This window comes from Heptranchias perlo, chromosome 34 (assembly GCF_035084215.1).
Source record: "Heptranchias perlo isolate sHepPer1 chromosome 34, sHepPer1.hap1, whole genome shotgun sequence".
NCBI classification, from domain to species: domain Eukaryota; kingdom Metazoa; phylum Chordata; class Chondrichthyes; order Hexanchiformes; family Hexanchidae; genus Heptranchias; species Heptranchias perlo.
Genome location: NC_090358.1, coordinates 10,898,020 through 10,924,511, shown reverse-complemented (window position 1 = coordinate 10,924,511; position 26,492 = coordinate 10,898,020). Strand labels below are relative to the sequence as shown.

General features: G+C 44.8%; 1 protein-coding gene across 1 annotated transcript in view; it reads left to right on the top strand.

Moving 5' to 3' along the window:
- Window positions 1-26,492, top strand: part of LOC137301780 (cytosolic carboxypeptidase 4) — a 166,208-nt gene that overhangs the window by 98,071 nt on the left and 41,645 nt on the right. The window contains exons 19-21 of the mRNA XM_067971410.1: window positions 11,387-11,516; window positions 16,586-16,717; window positions 18,991-19,167. Of these exons, the coding sequence (XP_067827511.1) occupies window positions 11,387-11,516; window positions 16,586-16,717; window positions 18,991-19,167 (439 nt within the window). The remainder of the gene's footprint in view (window positions 1-11,386; window positions 11,517-16,585; window positions 16,718-18,990; window positions 19,168-26,492) is intronic.

Genomic DNA, 26,492 nt, shown 5'->3' with positions numbered 1-26,492 from the left:
CCCACTGCTGGCGTGGGTCTGTCCATGCCGTGGGTGGCTACAACCCCGAAATTGGCAATGCTGCAATTTTGAGCCTCAAATCTTATATTTGCTTTGTCTATAAAACACCAACTGTCTCTTTAACACATTGCGTACATCGGATTCTGAAGCATTTCCTCTGTGTTTTAATGAGGCTTCTGCTCTATCGCTCGCCTTGATAAACATTTGCCGTTCCAATCTCTTACAGCTCACAACAGGGATGTGTCAGTGTGCTTAAGTCGACCTGAACTGTGGGTTTAACAGGAGTTTACTCTCAACCCGATAAATTTGAATATTTTATTTGAAAATTTGGCTTGTTTGCTGCCTCGTAAACATGAAGCAGACGGTTTATATCAAGCTTGAAGCAGCAGGCACAGAAAACACAGATGTATCATCGTTAGCAAAAATCAAAAGTAAAAAGAAATGAGATCCCACATGGTGCTGGAAGGGCTGAGGAAGGCTGGCACTGCCACTCAAAGCTTCTATTTAGGAACTGAGTCAGGCGGCTGTGTCCACGGTAACAGTGACTGTTTAATTACATTTGAAAGCTGCAGCTTCCAAAGAACCTGACATGGGGGCCCAAGATCAAAGGAACAGAATTGGAAATGAGTTAATTTTAAGTTTAGTTCCATATATTGAACGTGTGTTTCTTCGATGACTGTAATTCTCAGGCACTACTGGAGATGAGGTGGTTATTGATTAACAGTACAGTTAACATCTGTTCCAGGGCCTATCAGCGAACCTTCCATTTGTAGTTTTAAAAAAAATTGTCAGCACTTTTTTTTAGCAAAGCCCCAGAGATAAAGTTTTTTAATGAAAAATGCAATGGTCTTATAACAGTCTATAAATGGAGGCAGTGTGGTATATGAAACCTGAGCTTTGCAATCCTCTGTCTGTCCAGACTACCCTGGTCCCCGTGGTTGATTGACTTATGTGAGATATTGTGTGAGTGATCTTAACGCCCATGTATGTGGCGGACCTGGCTTTTGCTTCTGGGGCATGATTTTGTCTGGGGTTGGGGGAATTCCTGACGGGAAACCAGGAAGTACGGGTTTCCTAGACGTCCTTATGATTTTGACGTAAGGAGGTGTTTTTCTTTTACTGTTTCCCGCCCGACAGGCCAGCCTGTCAATCAGGCTGGCCTCAGTTGGACTGGAGAAGAGGGAGGAGGAGGACATAAGAGATAGGAGCTGGAGTAGGTCACTTGGCCCTTCGAGCCTGCTCCGCCATTCAATGAGATCATGGCTGATCTGATTCTGGCCTCAATTCCACTTTCCTGCCTGTTCCCCATATCCTTTGACTCCCTTGCTGATCAAAAAATTTGTCTAACTCAGCCTTGAATATATTCAATGACTCAGCCTCCACCGCTCTTTGGGGCAAAGAATTCCAAAGGTTCACAACCCTCTGAGAGAAGAAATTTCTACTCATCTCCGTCTTACGGTAGCATAGTGGTTATGTTACTGGACTAGTAATCCAGAGGCCTGGACTAAAATCCAGAGTCATGAGTTCAAATCCTGCCACGGCAGCTGGCGAATTTAAATTCAATTAATTAATTAAATTCAATTAATTAAATAAAAATCTGGAATTACTACCGGATTGTCATAAAAACCCATCTGGTTCACTCAGGGAAGGAAACCTGCAGTCCTTACCCGGTCTGGCCTATGTGTGACTCCAGACCCACAGCAATGTGGTTGATTCTTAATTGCCCTCTGAAATGGCCTAGCAAGCCACTCCGTTGTAAAATCTCGCTACGAAAAGTCATAAGAATAAAACCGGACGGACCACCCGGCATCGGACCACTAGACACCGAACACGACAACGGCAAAACACCAAGCCCAGTCGACCCTGCAAGGTCCTCCTTACTAACATCTGGGGACTTGTGCCAAAATTGGGAGAGCTGTCCCACAGACGAGTCAAGCAACAGCCTGACATAGCCATACTCACAGAATCATACCTTTCAGCCAACGTCCCAGACTCTTCCATCACCATCCCTGGTTATGTCCTGTCCCACCGGCAGGACAGACCCACCAGAGGTGGCGGTACAGTGATATACAGTCAGGAGGGAGTAGCCCTGGGAGTCCTCAACATTGACTCTGGACCCCATGAAATCTCATGGCATCAGGTCAAACATGGGCAAGGAAACCTCCTGCTGATTACCACCTACAGCCTCCCTCAGCTGATGAATCAGTCCTCCTCCATGTTGAGCACCACTTGGAGGAAGCACTGAGGGTAGCAAGGGCACAAAATGTACTCTGGGTGGGGGACTTCAATGTCCATCACCAAGAGTGGCTCGGTAGCACCACTACTGACCGAGCTGGCCGAGTCCTGAAGGACATAGCTGCCAGACTGGGCCTGCGGCAGGTGGTGAGCGAACCAACACGAGGGAAGAACTTACTTGACCTCGTCCTCACCAATCTACCTGTCGCAAATGCATCTGTCCATGACAGTATTGGTAGGAGTGACCACCGCACAGTCCTCGTGAAGATGAAGTCCCGTCTTCGCACTGAGGACACCATCCAACGTGTTGTGTGGCACGACCACCGTGCTAAATGGGATAGATTCAGAACAGATCTAGCAGCTCAAAACTGGGCATTCATGAGGCGCTGTGGGCCATCAGCAGCAGAATTGTATTCCAGCACAATCTGTAACCTCATGGCCCGGCATATTCCTTACTCTACCATTACCAACTAGCCAGGGGATCAACCCTGGTTCAATGCCAGGAGCAGCACCAGGCGTACCTAAAAATGAGGTGTCAACCTGGTGAAGCTACAACTCAGGACTGCATGCATGCTAAACAGCGGAAGCAACATGCTATAGACAGAGTTAAGCGATTCCACGACCAATGGATCAGATCAAAGCTCTGCAGTCCTGCCACATCCAGTCGTGAATGGTGGTGGACAATTAAACAACTAACGGGAGGAGGAGGCTCTGCAAACATCCCCATCCTCAATGATGGCGGAGTCCAGCACATGAGTGCAAAAGACAAGGCTGAAGCGTTTGCAACCATCTTCAGCCAGAAGTGCCGAGTGGATGATCCATCTCGGCCTCCTCCCGATATCCTCACCATCACAGAAGCCAGTCTTCGGCCAATTCGATTCACTCCACGTGATATCAAGAAAAGGCTGAGTGCACTGGATACAGCAAAGGCTATGGGCCCCGACAACATCCAAGCTGTAGTGCTGAAGACTTGTGCTCCAGAACGAGCTGCGCCTCTAGCCAAGCTGTTCCAGTACAGCTACAACACTGGCATCTACCCGACAATGTAGAAAATTGCCCAGGTATGTCCTGTCCACAAAAAGCAGGACAAATCCAATCCGGCCAATTACCGCCCCATCAGTCTACTCCCAATCATCAGCAAAGTGATGGAAGGTGTCATCGACGGTGCTATCAAGCGGCACTTACTCACCAATAACCTGCTCACCGATACTCAGTTTGGGTTCCGCCAGGACCACTTGGCTCCAGACCTCATTACAGCATTGGTCCAAACATGGACAAAAGAGCTGAATTCCAGAGGTAAGGTGAGAGTGACTGCCCTTGACATCAAGGCAGCATTTGACCGAGTGTGGCACCAAGGAGCCCTATTAAAATTGAAGTCAATGGGAATCGGGGAAAACTCTCCAGTGGCTGGAGTCATACCTGGCACAAAGGAAGATGGTAGTGGTTGTTGGAGGCCAATCATCTCAGCCCCAGGACATTGCTGCAGGAGTTCCTCAGGGCAGTGTCCTAGGCCCAACCATCTTCAGCTGCTTCATCAATGACCTTCCCTCCATCATAAGGTCAGAAATGGGGATGTTCGCTGATGGCTGCACAGTGTTCAGTTCCAATTTCCAACCCCTCAAATAATGAAGCAGTCCGAGCCCGCATGCAGCAAGACCTGGACAACATCCAGGCTTGGGCTCATAAGTGGCAAGTAACATTCGCGCCAGATAAGTGCCAGGCAATGACCATCTCCAACAAGAGAGAGTCTAACCACCTCCCCCTGACATTCAACGGCATTACCATCACCGAATCCCCCACCATCAACATTCTGGGGGTCACCATTGACCAGAAACTTAACTGGACCAGCCACATAAATACTGTGGCTACGAGTGCAGGTCAGAGGCTGGGTATTCTGCGGCGAGTGACTCACCTCCTGACTCCCCAAAGCCTTTCCACCATCTACAAGGCACAAGTCAGGAGTGTGATGGAATACTCTCCACTTGCTTGGATGAGTGCAGCTCCAACAACACTCAAGAAGCTCAACACCATCCAAGATAAAGCAGCCTGCTTGATTGGCACCCCATCCACCACACTAAACATTCACTCCCTGCACCACCGGTGCACTGTGGCTGCAGTGTGTACCATCCACAGGATGCACTGCAGCAACTCGCCAAGGCTTCTTCGACAGCACCTCCCAAACCCACGACCTCTACCACCTAGAAGGACAAGGGAAGCAGGCACATGGGAAGAACACCACCTGCACGTTCCCCTCCAAGTCACACACCATCCCGACTTGGAAATATATCGCCGTTCCTTCATTGTCGCTGGGTCAAAATCCTGGAACTCCCTTCCTAACAGCACTGTGGGAGAACCGTCACCACACGGACTGCAGCGGTTCAAGAAGGCGGCTCACCACCACCTTCTCAAGGGCAATTGGGGATGGGCAATAAATGCTGGCCTCGCCAGTGACGCCCACATCCCGTGAACGAATAAAAAAAAAATGGGCAACCCCTTATTCTGAGACTACGCTCCCTAGTTCTAGATTCCCCTATGAGGGGAAACATCCTCTCAGCATTTACCCTGTCATGCCCCCTTGGAATCTTATATGTTTCAATAAGATCTCCTCTCATTCTTCTAAACTCCAGTGAGTGTAGGCCCAACCTGCTCAATCTTTCCTCATAAGAAAACTCTTCCATACCCGGAATCAACCTAGCGAACCTTCTCTGAATCGCCTCCAATGCAAGTATATCCATCCTTAAATAAGGGGACCAAAACTGTATGCAGTACTCTAGGTGTGGTCTCACCAGCACCCTGTACAATTGTAGCAAGACTTCCCTGCTTTTATACTTGATCCGCCTTGAAATAAAGGCCAGTATTCCATTTGCCTTCCCAATTACCTGCTGCACCTGAATGCTAGCTTTTTGTGTTTCATGTATGAGGACACCCGTGTCTCTGTATTTTGTTTACTGGTTATATCACAAGCCCTCACATGATCTTCCTTGATGTCAGAAGGTGGTAGAATAAACATTTCATTGACTTAGGCTTTAAACTGCCAAACAGATTTATCAAAGAATAGACGGATAAATGAATAGTAACAATTACGTACGGCAGATTTTCAGTAACTATAAGCTTAACTATCCCTCCATAGAAGGTAGAAAATAACAAACAGGTGAACCTTTTTTTAAATGCAAAATATACTTTATTTAATAGAATTTTAAGATACACCTGCTGCATTACACCTCAGAGTTAACTGGACCTGGCACAAGGTCCCTTAAAGTTAACCTTCAGTAGTGGTTTGCAGCTGATCATCCACTGAGTCTTTCTGGCTTATTTACCTTTCTCTGGTAGCTTTAGATGGATTACTCATTTAGAACAGGACAGGCTGAGAAATATTTTCAGAATCTGACCGGGACAAAAAAATAAGTATTGCTTAACCTCAAATAGAACTGCCAATCAATCAAAGAAAACCTAAAAGATATCTGTATTGAAAGGCTTGGCTCTTCCCTTGGATACCTGTCGCAGACATAATGGAGCCAAAATTCTTTAATTCCTACTCCTCTGCCAGGAATGTGGCAATGCAGCACTTCAGCCCCCAATATATCCTCGCTTTGTGGCCTTGTCCCAAATCGCAATGACATGGTCATTAGCATAAAAGGGGTAAGCATGCATGTCATTTATGATGCATCTGTGGGTAGAAAAACCACTCCATTGGGGGATGAGCTGTGCTTTTTAAATACTTCTCAATTGCACTGTTGCTGTTTTTCCAACCGCAGTCAATTACTCTGCATTGAGAAGCTTGTGTTAGGGCCCTCACCACAGGCATACTTTAAGTTGGCTGTGGTAAAGGCTGAACTAGTGAGATTTCTGCCGGGGGAGGTTTTACTGCCGCTTTCGATGGTGTCAAGATGAAAGATGGTGGGCACAGAAAGCGCCCATCGAATTATTACAACTTCAAAAAAATGGGCAGAGACTTAAGAGAACCAATTCCAGCTCCCTCACTGGATAGATTTTTGTTAGGTAAAGGTATCAAGGGATATGGAGTAAAGGTGGGTAAATGGCCTATTCCTGTTCCTATGTCCCTATATTTCTATGTTCCTTTGTTTTCAGCGGACTAGAGGCACATCAGGGGAGTCCGGCCGAAGAGTCCCAGGCTGGGGGGGGAAGTGCGGGATCCCCCCAGAAGAAAAAAGTAGATGTCCCCACAGCTCCCTTATAAAGGGGGTCACTTCAAATATTTAAAAAGAATTATTGGCCAGATCTTTGAGGCCTAGATATTTGCCTGGACCCCCAGATGGGCCCCACAACTGCCAGTGGAATGGCTGGTACACCTGGCCTCACCAAGCATAACTGCACCAAGCATAACCTCCCATTGAAGGCCTAGGGAGCAAGACCTCTGACAAGTCCCTGCCATTGTCCTTACTGCGCCCTTATGTCAGTGGGTGGGCAGAGGGTCTGCCTTGCAAAACCATCTAGGAAACTAGGTTGCCAAGCCAGGACCCAACACATCTGGGTCCTGGCCTATTTTCCAGATATTCCAATAGGCTCCCACCAAAGTTACAGCAGAAATCTGCCTGAATGGCTGCAGAATTTCAGGACCTGTAGTTCTGAGTGGCAAAAGTGTTTGAGGGATTTAGGCCAGATCTGCCAATAGCTGGCCTGGTCACTTATGTACCAAATGCTCAATCCTGCAGCCCTTGGATTTCAGGACACAGATAGGGTTAGATGAAATAGGGTGGGAGCAGGCTCGTGTGGAGCATAAACACCAGCATAGACCAGTTGGGCCGAATGGCCTGTTTCTGTGCTGTAAATTCTATGTATAGGTTACAAAGTTAAGGCTATAGTAGGGGAACAGTAAGGCTGCGAGAACGAACCTGGCGGGGCAAGAGTATCGAAAACAGAAAGCTGCTGTTGAGCAGATCAGCAGTGTTCTGTTCTGTGTTTACTTCCATTTGTGGTCTTGGTTTGAAATATTAATTTCTTTAAAAATTTGTGTTGAATAATGGTGCCTGCAGACACAGCATTTGAGTATCAGTACCTCCGAGTGATACAAACTTCCTATCAGGAAAGTTGAGGCTTTATTTGCTCAGAAAGCGATATTCCATCCCCCAAATGGAAAGTAGTACTTTTATATTCTCTGCAAACTGAGCAGCCAATGTTTGGGTTAGAATCTGATTTAATTCCTTTTGGATCTGAGATTTTGATTTTCAGCAAAGAACTTGATCATTAATTGGGTTTCACTGCAGACATGGCTTTAGTTGGCTCAGGAATTCTGTATTTCAGACACTGGCTTTCCAGAAACACAGTAGAGTAAAGAAACTTCAATCCACTTGGTACAAGGCCAGAAAGCTAAAAATCAACTCCAGGAAAAACGCACCACATAAATTCTCATTTACATAAAACACAGAGCTGAAGTGAATGCTGTGCTGTGTAGGCACAAAGAAGGATTGGAAATGTTCCAGTTAATGTTGAGAACAGAGACATTTGGAGCTTCATCCTCAGGCTATTTAGAAATAGCAGAGGAGAAGCTTTCAGGGCTTCAGCCTGTGGAAACAGAGCACGGACCTGAGAGTGATCGCAGCCTTTAACTGACTTAGTCCAAAATTTAAAAAGCTGCACAAACTTGAAGTAACACCAGAAAGCTTCAGCTAAGAGCACTCTGAGTTTGTTTCATAGAATATTTACCTCATAATAATTAAATTGTTATTTGGATAAGGCATTGCATCATTAAATCTGTGGTTCAACAACAACAATCTATGGCACCCATCAAATACAGAGAGACATCTAGATGCAGATTTCATAAAAACAGGAGTAGGCCAGTTGGCCCAATGAGTCTGCTGCACCATCTTAGAAAGAAAGAACATGCCTTTGAGGACTTCAGAATCTCCCAAAGTGCTTTACAGTCAATGAAGTACAGCAAGCTCCCACAAACAGCAATGGGATAATGACCAGATAATCTGTTTTAGTGATGGTGGCTGTGGGATAAATGTTGGCCAGGTTAGTGGGGGAACTCCCCTGCTCTTCTTCGAAATAGTGCCATCGGATATGTTTTGTCCATCTTGTTCACAATGGCAGCTTTACTTTTTAATCCCAATTTCAGACCCTTTTTACATACTTACCAAGTGAATATCTTTTGGGCCAGTTCCCTGATGTAGCATCAGGAGTATGGTACATTTTTTAGTTCAGAAAAACATTATTCTAAGGTGAACATGGGGTTGTCGCTTAATGGGACAGTTATCGATAATGCAGTACCAGGGACAGCTAGTCACAAGTCAGCTTAGAACAGGGGAACCGTAATCCCAGTGACAGCAATTCACAGGTATAGGTAGACCCTACAGCACCTGTAACTTAGGAACAGGAGTAGCCAATCAGCCCATCAAGTCTGTTCTGCCATTCTATTAGGTCATGGCTGATCTCTACCTTATCTCCATTTACCCACCTTTGATCCATATCCCTTGATGCCCTTACTGAATAAAAATCTGACCATCTCAGTCTTGAACATTTCAATTGACCCAGCATCCACAGCCTGTTAGGGAGAAAGTTTCAGATTTCTACTATGCTTTCTGTGAAGAAGTGCTTCCTGATTTCACTCCTGAATGGCCTAGTTCTAGTATTAAGATTGTGCCCCCATGTTCTGGATTCCCTCAGCAGCGGAAGTAGCTTCTCTATATCTACCCTAACGCATTCCTTTATGGTTTTAAACACCTCGATTAGATCACCCCTCAACTTTCTAAACTCAAAGGAATACAAACCAAATTTATGCGTTGTACCCCACCCAAGATCAATATATGCTTCCTGAGGTGCGGTGTCCAAAACTCAATGCATTACTCCAGATGGGGTCTGACCAAGGCTCTGTACAACTGAAGCCTAACTTCCTTGCCTTTGTATTACAGTCCCCATGAGATAAAGGGCCACATTCCATTAACCTTTTTGATTGCTTTTTGTGCCTGTCTACTAGCTCACAGAGGTTGAGGCTGACAGAGAACTAAGAAAGTTCGGAGCCTAGCGGTGGGTGAAGAATAGCAGAGTGTAGGCAGAGCAGAGCCTTGGCAGCACGGTGGTGCCCATGGATGGACTCAGGACAGAGCAGAGCCTCAGTGGCATGGTGGCACCAATGGGTGGGATCAGGCCAATGTTGGAATCAGAAAGGTGGGGTTTGGCCAATGAGACCAGGAGAACTTCAGAAGCAGTTAACTTTTAACCTGAAAGCCCGTAGAAAAAGTTTTAGAAAAAAACTTTCAAAGAGAGAGGGTTGCCTCAGAACAGTGGAGGAGAGGAAGACGTGAGAGAAATAGGCCAGGCTAGGGCTTGAGAGGAAGGAGTCCTCATATAGGGCTGCAATCATAGGTGTCATCTTGCTCAATACTGATAAGCGTTCCAAGATTTTATTACCTCTCTATTTTTACAAGAAGACGGAGAAGCAATCATTTATTTATTTTCATCACAGGAAATGAATATGGACAAAGGACTTTAAGTAGGAGATGTGCAAATTTTACTCATTATTATTGACACACCTGTTACCGCAGGTTATAAATTATAAATTTCACCTGATTTTTCCACAGTGAGAAAAAAAATACAAAACTCTTTAAATAGGATTTGCACAATTGTCTAATGTGTAATATCAGAAATGAGATTGAGTTTGCATATGGATTTGTTGAGTGCTATGAGTTGGTACATCTACTGGAGTGGGGGAATAGGGCGAAGGGCACTGCCCTCACACATTGGGCAGGGGAGCATTAATAAAATATGTGCTTTAGATTTTACCCGTGGCAGTGAGTCACATGGGAAGAACTCCATTAAAATCCCCTTATTAAATTTTAAAACTCCTAATTACCAATTAAAATTGGTTTGAACAGTAGAAATAATTTAATTAGAAAGTCAGATTTCTTGAAGTGGAATTTGTAATAATCTTTCTGCCTGGGGAGCTTGACTGCTTGTTTCTAATTTTTCTTTTTTGTTGTTTTTTTTAAAACTGAAAGCAATCAGTCAAAAAATAATTATTTTTTTTGACAACTGCATTCAAAAGAATTATAAGTGTAAATATTACTTGAATAAGAAATTGGGCTGAACTTTCAGTTGTTGAAAGCTGCAGCAGGGGCTACAAAAGCTGGAGGCTGGAAGCCGTCCCTGAGACACTCGCTGGTCTTGATCTCGTTCCTGAATTGTGCCCATTTTGTAAATATTCAAAGGGAGGCAGAATGCACTCAGCAGCCACTTTTCTCAGCTGAAGGACATGTGGTTGCAGCTTCCAGATTGGGATGAAAAATTAAATAACTGCAAAACACCCTTGTTTTAAATTGGGGCAGGAGCCCAGCTTCTGACTCCAGTATCACATGAGAATGGATCATGACCGGAGTCATGCACAAGTATCATTGACCAATGACCAATAGATCACAAGCGGAGGTTACACTCCACTGCCTCTAGGGTGCGATTCATGAGTGGGGTCATGCATCTGGGGTATGGTTCATGAGGAGTGGTCATGCTCCAGTACCTCAGCCAAGTAGTCATTCTTCATATTTGATTCTAGATGGTGAATGTCAGCAGGTTATTTGATCACAATAAACGTCACAGCTGAGCCCGATCCTGTCCTCACCTGATTCTACATATATGCACTCTTCAGGAGGACGTTCACTGGATAGTGATGAAGAGTGTATACCCTGGCTGATGTTCCCTTCCTTAGCCCAGGACTGCTGACGCCAGTTGGCACAGACTGGGAATGGAAACTGGAGACTTCTGGTCTACTTGGCCCAGCTACTGACCGGATAAGCTCACTGAACCATCAGGGGAAACTCAACCTCATTTCTAACCGTGTATTCTCCCAAGGCATTTACTGGAGGTGGGGGCAGTGAGTGATCACGTTTGTTTTTTTGTGGTGTCTGACATGGATCACTGTATTGCACTTAATGTTTAGATTGATGCTAGTGCCTGGTGACTACAGAAACCTGAATATCAGTCAGATCTGGCCCTGGATTCAGTATCGTGGCCGCAAGAGCTGAGTGATCTTCCGTTACATTTGGTGCTTAGACCTGTGTAACATTCAGTTACAGTCTGTTGTGTTTCTGTTTCACTTCCTGACACTTTTAGAGCACTATTGGTTCAGGGAAGTCTCTCACTTTACTTACAGTTGCACAGAATTAACATTTTTAATTCATTTAAATAATTTTTCTTTTAGCCATCGCTGTTCTTTGAGTGGAGAGGACTTGAACAGACAGTGGTCTGAGCCAAGTCCTGACCTTCATCCGACTATTTATCATACAAAAGGGCTCCTTAGCTACATGAGGAGCATCGGCAGGACCCCACTGGTGAGTGTCAGTAACTTAATACAGGAGTGGGGAGAGAAGCATGACAAACCTAAGGGATGAGAAGCCCCGATTATATTAAAACAAAACTTTTAAGAACCAGCCACAGCTGCATCTGTGAAGCATGGGATTATTCCCTGCGCTGCTCCATTGTTTCATGATATTACATAGCCCAAAAAAGCAAAGGCTGCACTTGTGTAGTTAAGCAAATATGGTCAACAAATGAGGTAAGAGAAATGAAAAGACCTACACAAATGCAAGGAAAAGTGGAAACATAGAGGACTGGGAGAGCTATAAAAAGCAACATAGGGATACAAAGAAAATAATGAGAGGTGCAAAAAGGAAATGTGAAAAAAACTTGCAAGGGATATCAAAGCTAACAGCAAAAGTTTTTATAAATATATTAAGAGAATGGGAGTGGTAAAGTGGAATGTGGGCCCTTTAAAGACAGATGCAGGCATAAACCTGGCTTGTACTCCCTTGAGTTTAGAAGGTTGAGGGCTGATCTAATCATAGGAACATAGGAATTGCGAGACAAAAAAAGACCAAGGTCCATCTAGTTTGCTTTCTACTGTCCTGACAGTCAAATGATACAACGATAATGGAGTTGTTGACTAATCATAGAAATCAATCTCTCAAATAGTCTGCAACAGACCCATACATGAAGCGAGGAAAACCCCAGTGGTGGAGAGCTTTGGGAACCATAGGTCCAAAGTCACCTGTTCCTCCCAAGCATGCTACACTTACCACATCATACCTCAAATTACTCATATACTGTATCCTAAAATGTTATTTTCTGAAAGAAATCTATCTAATTTGCATTTAAATGAATCAATACTAACTGCTTCCACCATCTCGCAAAGGAGCCAGTTCCATAGATTTACCACTCGCTCACTGAAATATCGATTCCGCAGATTAGTTTTGAATTAACCCCCTTCAAACCCATCTGGTTCACTAATGTCCTTACCCGGTCTGGCCTATATGTGACTCCAGACCCACAGCAATGTGGTTGATTCTTAATTGCCCTCTGAAATGGCCTAGCAAGCCACTCAGTTGTAAAATCTCGCTTAAAAAAGTCATAATAAAATAAAACCAGACAGACCACCCGGCATCGGACCACGAGGCACCGGATACGACAAAGGCAAACCAAGCCCAGTCGACCCTGCAAAGTCCTCCTCACTAACATCTGGGGACTTGTGCCAAAATTGGGAGAGCTGTCCCACAGACTAGTCAAGCATCAGCCTGACATAGCTACACTCACAAAATCATACCTTTCAGCCAACATCCCAGACTCTTCCATCACCATCCCTGGGTATGTCCTGTCCCATCGGCAGGACAGACCGACCAAAGGTGGCGGTACAGTGATATACAGTCATGAGGGAGTGGCCCTGGGAGTCCTCAACATTGACTCTGGACCCCATGAAATCTCATGGCATCAGGTCAAACATGGGCAATCCTGCTGATTACCACCTACCGCCCTCCCTCAGCTGATGAATCAGTCCTCCTCCATGTTGAACACCACTTGGAGGAAGCACTGAGGGTAGCAAGGGCACGGAATGTACTCTGGGTGGCGGACTTCAATGTCCATCACCAAGAGTGGCTTGGTAGCACCACTACTGACCGAGCTGGTCGAGTCCTGAAGGACATAGCTGCCAGACTGGGCCTGCGGTGAGTGAACCAACACGAGGGAAAAACTTACTTGACCTCGTCCTCACCAATCTACCTGTTGCAAATGCATCTGTCCATGACAGTATTGATAGGAGTGATCACCGCACAGTCCTCGTGGAGACGAAGTCCCATCTTTGCACTGAGGATACCATCCAACGTGTTGTGAGGCACGACCACCGTGCTAAATGGGATAGATTCAGAACAGATCCAGCAGCTTAAAACTGGGCATCCATGAGGTGCTGTGGGCCATCAGCAGCAGCAAAATTGTATTCCAGCACAATCTGTAAGCTCATGGCCCGGCATATTCCTCACTCTACCATTACCAACAAGCCAGGGGATCAACCCTGGTTCAATGAGGAGTGTAGAAGAGCATGCCAGGAACAGCACCAGGCGTACCTAAAAATGAGGTGCCAACCTGGTGAAGCTACAACTCAGGTCTGCATGCATGCTAAACAGCGGAAGCAACATGCTATAGACAGAGCTAAGCGATTCCACAACCAACGGATCAGATCAAAGCTCTGCAGTCCTGCCACATCCAGTCGTGAATGGTGGTGGACAATTAAACAACTAACGGGAGGAGGAGGCTCTGTGAACATCCCCATCCTCAATGATGGCGGAGTCCAGTACGTGAGTGCAAAAGACAAAGCTGAAGCGTTTGTAACCATCTTCAGCCAGAAATGCTGAGTGGACGATCCAGCTCGGCCTCCTCCCAATATCCCCACCATCACAGAAGCCAGTCTTCAGCCAATTCGATTCACGCCACGTGATATCAAGAAACGGCTGAGTGCACTGGATACAGCAAAGGCTATGGGCCCCGACAACAACCTGGCTGTGGTGCTGTAGACTTGTGCTCCAGAATTAGCTGCGCCTCTAGCCAAGCTATTCCAGTGCAGCTACAACACTGGCATCTACCCGACAATGTGGAAAATTGCCCAGGTATGTCCTGTTCACAAAAAGCAGGACAAATCCAATCTGGCCAATTACAGCCCCATCAGTCTACTCTCAATCATCAGCAAAGTGATGGAAGGTATCGTCGACCATGCTATCAAGCGGCGCTTGCTCACCAATAACCTGCTCGCCGATGCTCAGTTTGGGTTCTGCCAGGACCACTCGGCACCAGACCTCATTACAGCCTTGGTCCAAACATGGACAAAAGAGCTGAATTCCAGAGATGAAGTGAGAGTGACTGCCCTTGACATCAAGGTAGCATTTGACTGAGTGTGGCACCAAGGAGTCCTAGTAAAATTGAAGTCAATGGGAATCAGGGGGAGAACTCTCCAGTGGCTGGAGTCATACCTAGCACAAAGGAAGATGGTAGTGGTTGTTGGAAGCCAATCATCTCAGCCCCAGGACATTGCTGCAGGAGTTCCTCAGGGCAGTGTCCTAGGCCCAACCATCTTCAGCTGCTTCATCAATGACCTTCCCTCCATCATAAGGTCAGAAATGGGGATGTTCACTGATGACTGCACAGTGTTCAGTTCCATTCGCAACCCCTCATAATGAAGCAGTCCGAGCCCGCATGCAGCAAGACCTGGACAACTTCCAGGCTTGGGCTCATAAGTAGCAAGTAACATTTGCGCCAGACAAGTGCCAGGCAATAACCATCTCCAACAAGAGAGAGTCTAACCACCTCCCCTTGACAGTCAATGGCATTACCATTGCCGAATCCCCCACCATCAACATCCTGGGGGTCACCATTGACCAGAAACTTAACTGGACCAGCCATATAAATACTGTGGCTACAAGAGCAGGTCAGAGGCTGGGTATTCTGCGGTGAGTGACTCACCTCCTGACTCCCCAAAGCCTTTCCACCATCTACAAGGCACAAGTCAGGAGTGTGATGGAATACTCTCCACTTGCCTGGATGAGTGCAGCTCCAACAACACTCAAGAAGCTTGACACCATCCAGGACAAAGCAGCCCGCTTGATTGGCACCCCATCCACCACCCTAAACATTCACTCCCTTCATCACCGGCGCACTGTGGCTGCAGTGTGTACCATCCACAGGATGCACTGCAGCAACTCGCCAAGGCATCTTCGACAGCACCTCCCAAACCCACGACCTCTACCACCTAGAAGGACAAGGGCAGCAGGCACATGGGAAGAACACCACCTGCACGTTCCCCTCCAAGTCACACACCATCCCGACTTGGAAATGTATTGCCGTTCCTTCATCGTCGCTGTGTCAAAATCCTGGAACTCCCTTACTAACAGCACTGTGGGAGAACCTTCACCACACGGACTGCAGCGGTTGAAGGTGGCGGCTCACCACCACTTTCTCAAGGGCAATTAGGGATGGGCAATAAATGCTGGCCTTGCCAGCGATGCCCTCATCCCATGAACGAATAAAAAAAAAGGCGCAAACCATATCCTCTGGCTCAACTGTTCTGGACAAGGTGAAATAGCTTGTCATGGTCTCTGTTATCCAGTCCCTTTAGAATTCTAAAAACACAATCATATCAAGGTGTTTAAAATGATAAAGGGATTTGATAGTGTAGATACAGAGAAATTATTTCCTCTGGTGGGGGAATCCAGAACAAGGAGGCACAATCTTAAAATTAGAGCTAGGCCATTTAGGAGTGAAATGAGGAACCACTTTTTCACGCACAGGGTAGTAGAAATCTGGAACTCATTCCCCCAAAACACTGTGGATGCTGGGTCAAGACTGAGATTGACAGATTTTTGTTAGGTAAAGGTATCAAGGGACATGAATTAATGGCGGATACAGAGTTGAGGTACAGATCAGCCATCATCAAATTGAATGGTAGAACAGGCTCATGGGAATGAATGTCCTACTCCTGTTCCTATGTTCCTATTTCTAGGCTCTCTACAAATTTTGACTGTCAAAAATAAACCTTTTGTTTAAATGGCTGTTGTAGCCCTTTAAGACCTGTAGCAGTGCCTGACACTCTACTCCCATTCAGTGAGCTCCCAATGAGATGCACAGTCCAGGCTGGGATCCCACCATGTATGTAATTTGACCAATACTGTTGGCCAAGCGCAAAGCCCGCTATACAGCATTCCAACTTTGAAAAAACTAGAATTGCTGTTTTGTTTCATGCATTAGATTCTTACTCTTTGTTTACTACTCTGTTCGATTGATGCTATATCATCATTAATCTGTGTTACTTTGTGCAAATATAAAGAATCTCACAACACCAGGTTATAGTCCAACAATTTTATTTGAAAATCACAAGCTTTCGGAGGCTTTCTCCTTCGTCAGGTGAAGTTACTTTGTGCAGTTACTTTGTAATTATTATTCTGTTACAGTTACACGCTGTTACATATTTCTTTATGCACTTTCAAAAGGGAGCCTTTCCTGTCCCCTGCAAAGTGCAGTCCTGCTCCTTTCGAGTTCTTGTCTGTGCAAGATCTCATGAATTTATTTATTTGATGTGCACCAGGTTTACTGTGACTACCACGGGCATTCAAGGAAGAAGAATATCTTCATGTATGGCTGCAGTCTTAAGGAGACATTGTGGCAGTCAGGATCCAGCATCGACACAGCAACACTAAAAGAGGATATTGGATATCGGGTGAGTGCCATCTTTATATTTTCCTATAGAGTGGATCATTGTAATATTCTGTCACTCCAGTTAAATATTCTCAGTTTATATCTCCTGGTTTATAAATTGCAGCTTCACTTCAAAACAAAGAGAAGGCTACAAACTGAACACACTATCACAAAAAAAATCAATCACTAGGAACTCGCATCACTGTTTCCAGCAGGACTGATCTCTGCTCCAACCTTTTATGCATTCCAGTAAGCTGCAGCTCAGTGACAAGGGTTCTTTGCTTGATCTCTACATTTGCTTGTATTCCTACATTTACCTAGATTTTGGGTAGGTAAAAGCACCTTCTCTTTCACACAGGACAAGAGATTTACTTATGGGAATGGCCAATGAAAACGAACACAAGAAAATATTTTGTGTAAAAATCCAAAATCATTACAATTCTTCTCATTATTAAACTACCTGAAACCTCCTCACTTTAGCACTTTGTAGGCATAATATGTTTCGCAGTTGATCTGAATCGTCACTTGCTCGCATTCTTTAAGCTTTCTGAAATAAAGGGCAGGTCAGCAATGAGAATTCCTCAGAAGACAAAATGCAAGTGGCCATACAGATATGAATATATATGTATTTTATACAATGAAATATGGATGTACTTTATACAATTTATAATGTTGATGGAATATGTCTGGAAATTTTATGGGATTTTTATGATCTAACACAATCTGATGATGATTAATTGTCCCGATGAGAGTGTTTACAAAATAATATGTTGGTATTTGAATGCCTGGGTTCCCAGTTGGCAAATGTATGGTTTTACAGCATTGTTTGAAATAATTCTGTCTCAGCTCAACTCAGGATCAAATCAAGGCAACTAAAGGTCATAACAAATGTGATGGGGCCAGTGTTTACTGATTCTCATTTAAAATAGAAATAAAACAAAAATTAAAATTTTTACTGACGAGCTCCCTCTCACCATTTGTTTGACAAGCACTGCTCCCTCTCCCCATTCGTTACAAGCACTGCCCCCCTCACCATTCGTTTAACGAGCACTGCTCCCTCTTACCATTCGTTTAATGAGAACTGCCCCCTTTCACCATTCGTTCAACGAGCACTGCCCCCTCTCACCATTTGTTTGACAAACACTCTCCCTCTTACCATTCGTTTGACAAGCACTGCTCCCTCTCATCGTTCCTAGGGACTACAGTTATGTGGAGAGATTGGAGAAGCTGGGATTGTTCTCCTTGGAGCAGAGAAAGTTAAGGGGAGACTTAATAGAGGTATTCAAAATTGTGAAGGGTTTTGATAGAGTAAGTAGGGAGAAATTGTTTCCTCTGGTAAGTGGGTTGGTAACCAAAGGTCATAGATTTAAAATAATTCGCAAAAGAACTAGAGGGGAAATGAGAATTTTTTTCACACAGAGGGTTGTTAAGATCTGGAACGCACCACCTGAGGGTGGTGGAATCAGATTCCATAGGAACTTTCAAAAGGCAATTCGACATGTATTTGAAGAGGAATAATTTGCAGGGCTATGGGGAAAAAGCTGGGGAGTGGGACTAAATTGGACAGCTCTTGCAAAGAGCCGACATAGGCATGACAGGCCGAATGGCCGCCTTTGGTGCTGTAAGATTCTATGATTCACCATTCATTTGACAAGCATGTGCTCCTTCTCTCCATTCATTTGACGAGCACATGCTTCCTCTCATCGTTCCATTGACAAGCACTGCTCCCTCTCACCATTCGTTTGATGAGCATGTGCTCCCTCTAATTGTTCCATTGACAAGCACTCACTCTTATCATTTCACTGACTAGCTCTGTCCTTCTCACCACTGACAAACTGTGCCTTCTCTCACTGTTTTATTGACAAACATCGAACAATTACTGTTCCACTAACATTCCCCGTTCACACTGTTCTATTGACTTGCACTGGCCTCTCTCACTGTTCCATTAATTAACACTCCCCTCTCTCACTGTTCCATTGACTTCATTGCCCTCTCTCACTGTTACATTAACAACTGTTGCCCTCTCTCAACTTGATTGCCAGAGATATAAATGGTGATGGAGAAATCTGTATCTTTAAAAGACACACCTTTGAAATGTTCTGAATGCAATTTTTATCAGATGCTGCTGTGCATGTTTTATCAGAAACCTGAGCTGCAGAAATCTTCTTCCAGAAGTCATTAAAGCTTCATTCTCACCTTGCACTGTGATATGAATTCAAAGCGGTAGAAGTATCTGATTACTGACTTGTTTGCTGTTGAATTAAATAAATATTTTGTTTTATAATTTGTCCATAGACCATCCCCAAAATCCTGGACAAGATTTCCCCAGCATTCGCCATCAACCGTTGCTGCTTTTTGGTACAGAAGTCAAGGGAAGCAACGGCACGGGTGGTGGTTTGGAGAGAGATTGGGGTTCTCCGAAGCTACACCATGGAGAGCACCTACTGCGGCTGTGATCAGGGCAAATACAATGTGAGCGAAAGAATCAGAGCCTCCTTGTTCCAATCATACTAAATGAGACAGTCAGAGCCTTCTCATCAATGCAAATTAGTCAATTTTACAGATAATTACATACTAGTAAAAGCAAATTTAGGACTGATATTAGAAAGTTGTTCTTTACACAAAGAGTGATTAACACATGGAATGGGCTTTTGAATAGAGTATTGGAGATGAAAACCTTAGAATCATTTAAGAAACAATTGGGGAGACTTTAAGATCTTTTTGGATGAGTGAGTTAAGATGGGCCTAATGGCACTGCTTATTCATAATCATCTTGTGATCCCAGTGACACTGAGACAGTGAGAGCCTCCTCAACACAAACACGATGGGGTGGATTTTTGTCTTCACTGCCTGGATGTCCAGCATTGCCTAGGAAGAACGCAGAATGAAAAATCGGGCGGGGAGGATTACAGGCCCCTAAGGGAGCCTGCCCAGTATTCCTCCAATAATTTAAATGGAAGGAAAATCAGATAGCCTCAGTTATAGGCATTCAATCCTCTCAATGCTCTGTCCAGGTGGTTAAGATAAATATCCATCTCATTGAGTGAGACAGTCAGAACCTCCTCAATACAGTCACATTGAATGAGACAGTCAGAACCTCCTCATCACAAACATCTTGCGCCAGGCAATACTTAACACCCAGGCATGTGAAGACAAAAATCTACCATTAGGCCCTTCTTAACTTATTCATCAAAAAAGATCTTAAAATCTTCCCAGTTGTTTCTTAAATGATTCTAAGGTTTTCGCATATCACTATTGCTGGAATGGCATTTCTACTTTGTGATGCCTGCAAATTAGGATGGATCCTGTTTCATCTTAAGTTTCCGTCTATAATGGCTGCGTTTCTGATTTGGGTCTGGGACCTTCTGTTAATGTGCATGCTGATGTTGCTGGAAGGTCATTATAATACGTGCTAATGAGGGGGAACGGTTTAGGAGTGATTTATACCCCTAGTGCACCAAGGTTAATTCACAGCGAAAGAAAACAAGGCGTACCTGTTCCAGCATCTGCTGGCACTGGCAAAAGTGCTTCTACCTTGTCTCCTGCAGTCTGGAGAATCTTTAACCGGTGATTGCTGGAGTTAGAAGGGAGATTTTTGAAGAGTTTTTTTTTTGTTGTACACCTGGATATTGCTGGTCTCACCTCTGACAGCCTGATGACCTGGGCCTGGGATATTTTCACCTGCCACCCAAATTGGGGCAACTGGTCCTATAGAATTTTGGGGCAATTCAGTGAGATAGTAAGCACCACTTCATCCCAATCACATTCAGTGAGATACAGAGCCTCCTACAACCAATCACATTCAATGAAATAGTCAAAGCCTCCTCAACTCAATCAGATTCAGTGAGACAGGCGAGCCTACTCATCACAATCACATTCAGCGAGACAATCAGAGCCTCCTCAACCAAATCTCATTCAGTGAGATACTTAGAGACTCCTCAGTGCAAATACACTCAGTGAGACAGTCAGAGCTTCCTCAACCCGATCTTTAAGTGAAATAGGGAGAGCTTCTTCAACTTAGTCACATTCAGTGAGATAGGCAGAGCCCCCTCAATGAAGTGATTCAGTGAGACAATCAGCGTCTCCTCAGTGCATACACATTCAGTGAGACCTTCTTGTCCCAAAAACATTCAATTCCTCTTTCCAGCAAAAATCATTGTTCTATATCAAAACACTCTTGTCAGGACCTCACTGTTCGTTGCCACTAATTGTTCTGAAAAAACATTATTGTTTTATTGGAGGTGCATAAATAAAACATTTTATTGAACATCTGACAGTGAGATATCATGTTCAGAAAATCATACTTCATATCAAAGTGAGAGGCACAGGAGACTCTACTATCAATAACTCTTTATACTTTCTGAGGCACTTTGATAGGAACACGAGTCATTAATAATGAATGAGATTTAGTGCAGAGCAAACGGTGTTACGTCCTTAGCTCCCAAGGGTTCATTGCAGCTGAAAATGAATTGTTTCACTTTTAAAGGAATATTCCAGGCAGCACTTTCATCCATAGGTGTTACAGTTTTCAGAAACTGCAGATGAGTTCCCAACTGCCCCTGTATCTGGAACTCTATTTAGTTGGATACTATGGAGTTGAAATTCTTCTGAGCCCATTTTTGGGCCGAGAATCAGGGCTGCGCTGGCAGCGTGTGCCTCAAGCGGAAGACCCAAGGCAGGCCCAAAATTGGGCCTTGAGCCTCATTGACGTTATTTGGGTGGGCCGCTGGCACCTTTTGCATCTCCACATGCAACTCGCCTATTTGATGAAGGTGAATTTCGGGCCACTTGCCTCACAGGCAGTGGCCTGATGGTAAATCCCTGGGGGAAGAAACGGTGTTATGTCCTTAGCTCCCATGGGTTCACTGCAGCTGAAAATTAATTGTTTCACTTTTAAAAGAATCGGGGGAGCATTCCTGCTCCTCCTGGCTCCTCCTGGCTGAACAATTCTTAAAAGTTTAAAAACAAAACTTAACTTTTGTTGGCAGCTGCTGCAGAATCTGTAGCGGAGCAGGCCCGGCTCCTGCTCTGCACATTCCAAAGCAATTTCTGCCAGGGGACCTAAAATAGGCGTTACGCCCTCTACATATGTAAATAAGTGGTCTAACGTCTATTTTAGATGGCCGCCATGGATGCTTGAAAAATGCTGCAACTGTATAGTGCCTTTTTGGAAAGGGCTCTGAAGGGGAGGTTCTAATTTTTAAAATTGTTCAAATCGCTTGCTTGATGGCCCCTTATTACTTTTGCTGCTTGTACCCCGTGCCCCTTCTCCAAATCCTCGAAACCCATGTTGGTGCACTATTGGCTCAGAAGCCCTTCACTGACTGCTGGCACCTAAAATTTAATCTCCAACCTCCGTTGGCACTCCAAGTGTGTTGTAAGCACTGCGTCTGGAGCACCAGAATAATCAATTGAGCTGACCTCACGTTATGGGATAAGGCCATCTCACTTTTCACAGGCTCATGAAGCGCCTGAACATTACTGGCACCAGTTGTGCTCCTCAAGAGTTAGATTATCAACCCCACATCTTATTGCATAGATCAGGCATGGATTACATACAAATGGCAGCTAGACCAAATGCATCATTTTTTCAGCATTTCAGCTGCTTCTGAACTTTTTACCCCAAAGTGCCTGGTAGCTAAAGGGCCAGTGTTTACTAACATCAACCAACATTCCTGATCATGATTGCTGGTTGATTGGTTGGCACCCTAACATCCATTAACCTTCTGGCGTGAGAATTTAGCAGACCCAATGGCTCAGGAGATGGGAACTCTGGAATTGGCTGTGGGGGTTAGGAAGGATTTGGGGTTTAAAGGGCTCGTGACTGGAAGGCTCAGAGCACTCAATGGTGCTTCGATGCATTTTGTGGATTGCGGGAGCTCAGGAGCTGCTTCAACGTGTTAAGTTTTGCTCCTTTTATTTGGAGCTGCAGATAAATATTCCTCTAAGAGACATCTAATTAAGTGAACAAAGGGAAATCGCAAATTTGCTGTTAAACTCCAAATTTTTTTCTGATCAGGCTTTCTTTTACGTGAAGCAGCCTGTGTGCAAATGTTTGATGAACAGTTTGAATGAGGTTAGCACTGTGTAAACTGTTGTTTGCAGTTGATGCACGTGTTATGCTGGACAAAATCTGTAACTCATCACGTGGGGCTTAGTGCAAAGTCTATGCTGCGAACAACCACCAGGATCAATTGTGTAAGAAAATAAAATGACTGTGTATAATTGAGGGGCTTAATGAATCAAATCTGATTTTTCTCTTTGCATCTTACATCAACCAGTCATTTGCAGCAAGTGGTGAAAATGAATCCATCATTCATTTTATGGTTGAAATCTTTGTTAAGATTTGCCTTGCTTTGTGGGGTCCAATGGTTCAGTAGTTGGTATAAAAATGTACAGAAGGTGGACCTAAAAACAAGTTATTTTACCAACTATCGCAAAATAGTTAAGCAATTGCATACCGGGAATTCAATGGTTATAAATGAGACTCTGTCATTGTCCTTTATTATGTTAGGACCCTGATACATCTCAATGAGAAACTGCCTGCACTGTTACACATATAATGTACCAGCTGATGGCATTCCACAGTTTGTATTTGCCAGCAATGTTTCACAGATCATGTACCTGTTGTCGCTGTTTCACAATTTATGTCCTTGGGGGCACAGTTTCACAGATCATGTACCTGTGGATGCTGTTTCACAGACCATGTACCTGTGGATACTGTATCACAAATTGTGTACCTGTGGGAGCTATTTCACAGATTGTGTACCTGTGGGAGCTGTTTCACAGATTGTGTACCTGTGGAAGCTGTATCACAGATTGTGTACCTGTGGGGGCTGTATCACAGATTGTGTACCTGTGGAAGCTGTATCACAGATTGTGTACCTGTGGGGGCTGTATCGCAGATCGTGTACCTGTGGGAGCTATTTCACAGATCGTGTACCTGTGGGAGCTATTTCACAGATCGTGTACCTGTGGAAGCTGTATCACAGATTGTGTACCTGTGGGGGCTGTATCACAGATCTTGTATGTGTAGAAGCTGTTTTACAGATTGTGTACAAGTGGGAGTTGTATCACAGATTGTGTACCTGTGGATACTGTATCACAGATCGTGTACCTGTGGGAGCTATTTCACAGATCGTGTACTTGTGGGATCTCTTTTACAGATCGTGTAAACTGTGGGAGCTGTTTCACAGATCGTGTACCTGTGGGAGCTGTTTCACAGATCGTGTACCTGTGGGAGCTGTTTCACAGATCGTGTACTTGTGGGATCTGTTTCACAGATCGTGTACCTGTGGGAACTATTTCACAGATCGTGTACTTGTGGGAGCTGTTTCACAGATCGTGTACCTGTGGGAGCTGTTTCACAGATCGTGTACCTGTGGGAGCTGTTTCACAGATCGTGTACCTGTGAGAGCTGTTTCACAGATCGTGTACCTGTGAGAGCTGTTTCACAGATCGTGTACCTGTGGGAGCTGTTTCACAGATCGTGTACCTGTGAGAGCTGTTTTACAAATCGTGTACCTGTGGGAGCTGATTCACAGATCATGTACCTGTGAGAGCTGTTTCACAGATCGTGTACCTGTGAGAGCTGTTTTACAAATCGTGTACCTGTGGGAGCTGATTCACAGATCGTGTACCTGTGAGAGCTGATTCACAGATCGTGTACTTGTGGGAGCTGTTTCACAGATCGTGTACCTGTGGGAGCTGTTTCACAGATCGTGTACCTGTGGGAGCTGTTTCACAGATCGTGTACCTGTGAGAGCTGTTTCACAGATCGTGTACCTGTGAGAGCTGTTTCACAGATCGTGTACCTGTGGGAGCTGTTTCACAGATCGTGTACCTGTGAGAGCTGTTTCACAGATTGTGTACCTGTGGGAACTGTTTCACAGATCGTGTACCTGTGGGAACTGTTTTACAGATCGTGTACCTGTGGGAGCTGTTTCACAGATCGTGTACCTGTGGGAGCTGTTTCACAGATCGTGTACCTGTGAGAGCTGTTTCACAGATCGTGTACTTGTGGGAGCTGTTTCACAGATCGTGTACCTGTGGGAGCTGTTTCACAGATCGTGTACCTGTGGGAGCTGTTTCACAGATCGTGTACCTGTGAGAGCTGTTTCACAGATCGTGTACCTGTGAGAGCTGTTTCACAGATCGTGTACCTGTGGGAGCTGTTTCACAGATCGTGTACCTGTGAGAGCTGTTTCACAGATCGTGTACCTGTGGGAACTGTTTTACAGATCGTGTACCTGTGGGAGCTGTTTTACAGATCGCATACCTGTGGGAACTGTTTCACAGATTGTGTACCTGTGGGAGCTGTTTTACAGATCGCATACCTGTGGGAACTGTTTCACAGATTGTGTACCTGTGGGAGCTGTTTTACAGATCGCATACCTGTGGGAACTGTTTCACAGATTGTGTACCTGTGGGAGCTGTTTTACAGATTGTGTACCTGTGGGAGCTGTTTTACAGATCGCATACCTGTGGGAACTGTTTCACAGATTGTGTACCTGTGGGAGCTGTTTTACAGATCGCATACCTGTGTTGAGTTGGTTTCTGTGTGAGTGAGCTCAGGATCCACAAGTCTGTAAACCTTGTCAGAGTTACTTGGGTATGTCCAAGGGGATTTTCCTTCATAACTTACGCTTCCACAGGAAAACAGTCTTGGAACTTTGCCGTGTCCTACAGTTGGACCTGCAAATTTTCCATAATTGGGATACCTCTGCCCACGGAGGTGAAAATTGCCACCTCATGTTGATCACTTCACCCTTCTGTTGTGTTCTTTTTCCTGCAGTCATAGACAAATAGTTGAAATGCTGGCAGTTTGAATAGCCCTGATATAGCAATGCATGTGGCCACCCCGCTTCCTCAAGCATATATGGGTCAATGAGAGTACAGGGTGCAAGTTACTGTTGATGGAAACATTAGTAGGCCTAAGTTTTCTGATAAGTGAGCCACATCATTGGAATATTTCCATGGCAGCTGTCATGTATCAGTGTCTTTTGAAAGTGTGAAATAGGCTGTAGGGTTCCCAAATGATTAACAGGCATCCAAATTCAAGGTGCAGGTGCTTGAGGTGAAATTATTTGTTGCATGCATACCATCCCATTACATGCAAGATATATTTACCTTGCCAAACTTCCTGAGGATGATAAATGTCGTCCTTATCTGTGAAGACGTCCTCTTTGCCAGCGATCCTTCATTGACCTTCCTCAGCAGCTGGGACAGCAAACCTCTGAGATAGGAGCCATTCTGCCCCAAAAATGGCAATCCTCTTTTGGTGGACCTTTCTCAGCATCACCTCCAGATTTCTCTCAGTAAAGGAAGCAGTCATGGCTGATGCCACTTCCTTCAACCATCCCTGTATTGCCTTTCCAACATTTTAACCAACAAATGTAAGACAAGAAAACTGTGCAGTTCCTCTAAGGCTTTAAATCTGCTGCTGTGTCACCCTCCCCCAAGGCTTGCACACTCCCAGCGCATACCCCAATCTGCTTTGGGAGTGCAGAATAATTATATAAATGAGTGGACCTCACAAACTCTGAAGAGGTCTGCTTCATGTGCACCCAATGCAAGATATGCTCACGTACTCTGGTCATGCTGCCACTGTGTTCCAATTGCAAAATTAACTAATTCCCAAGTGTTTTCCTGCTTTCAGGTACCTTACTTATTCTGTTTCATTACCCACATCCAGCACTGGAGCCCTCATTGTTGGACATGAAACTTACTAATTAAAGAAATAATCCTTGGTTGCATTCTAAGACCCCTTCCCCATTTTGACCACCAATGTTTGCTTA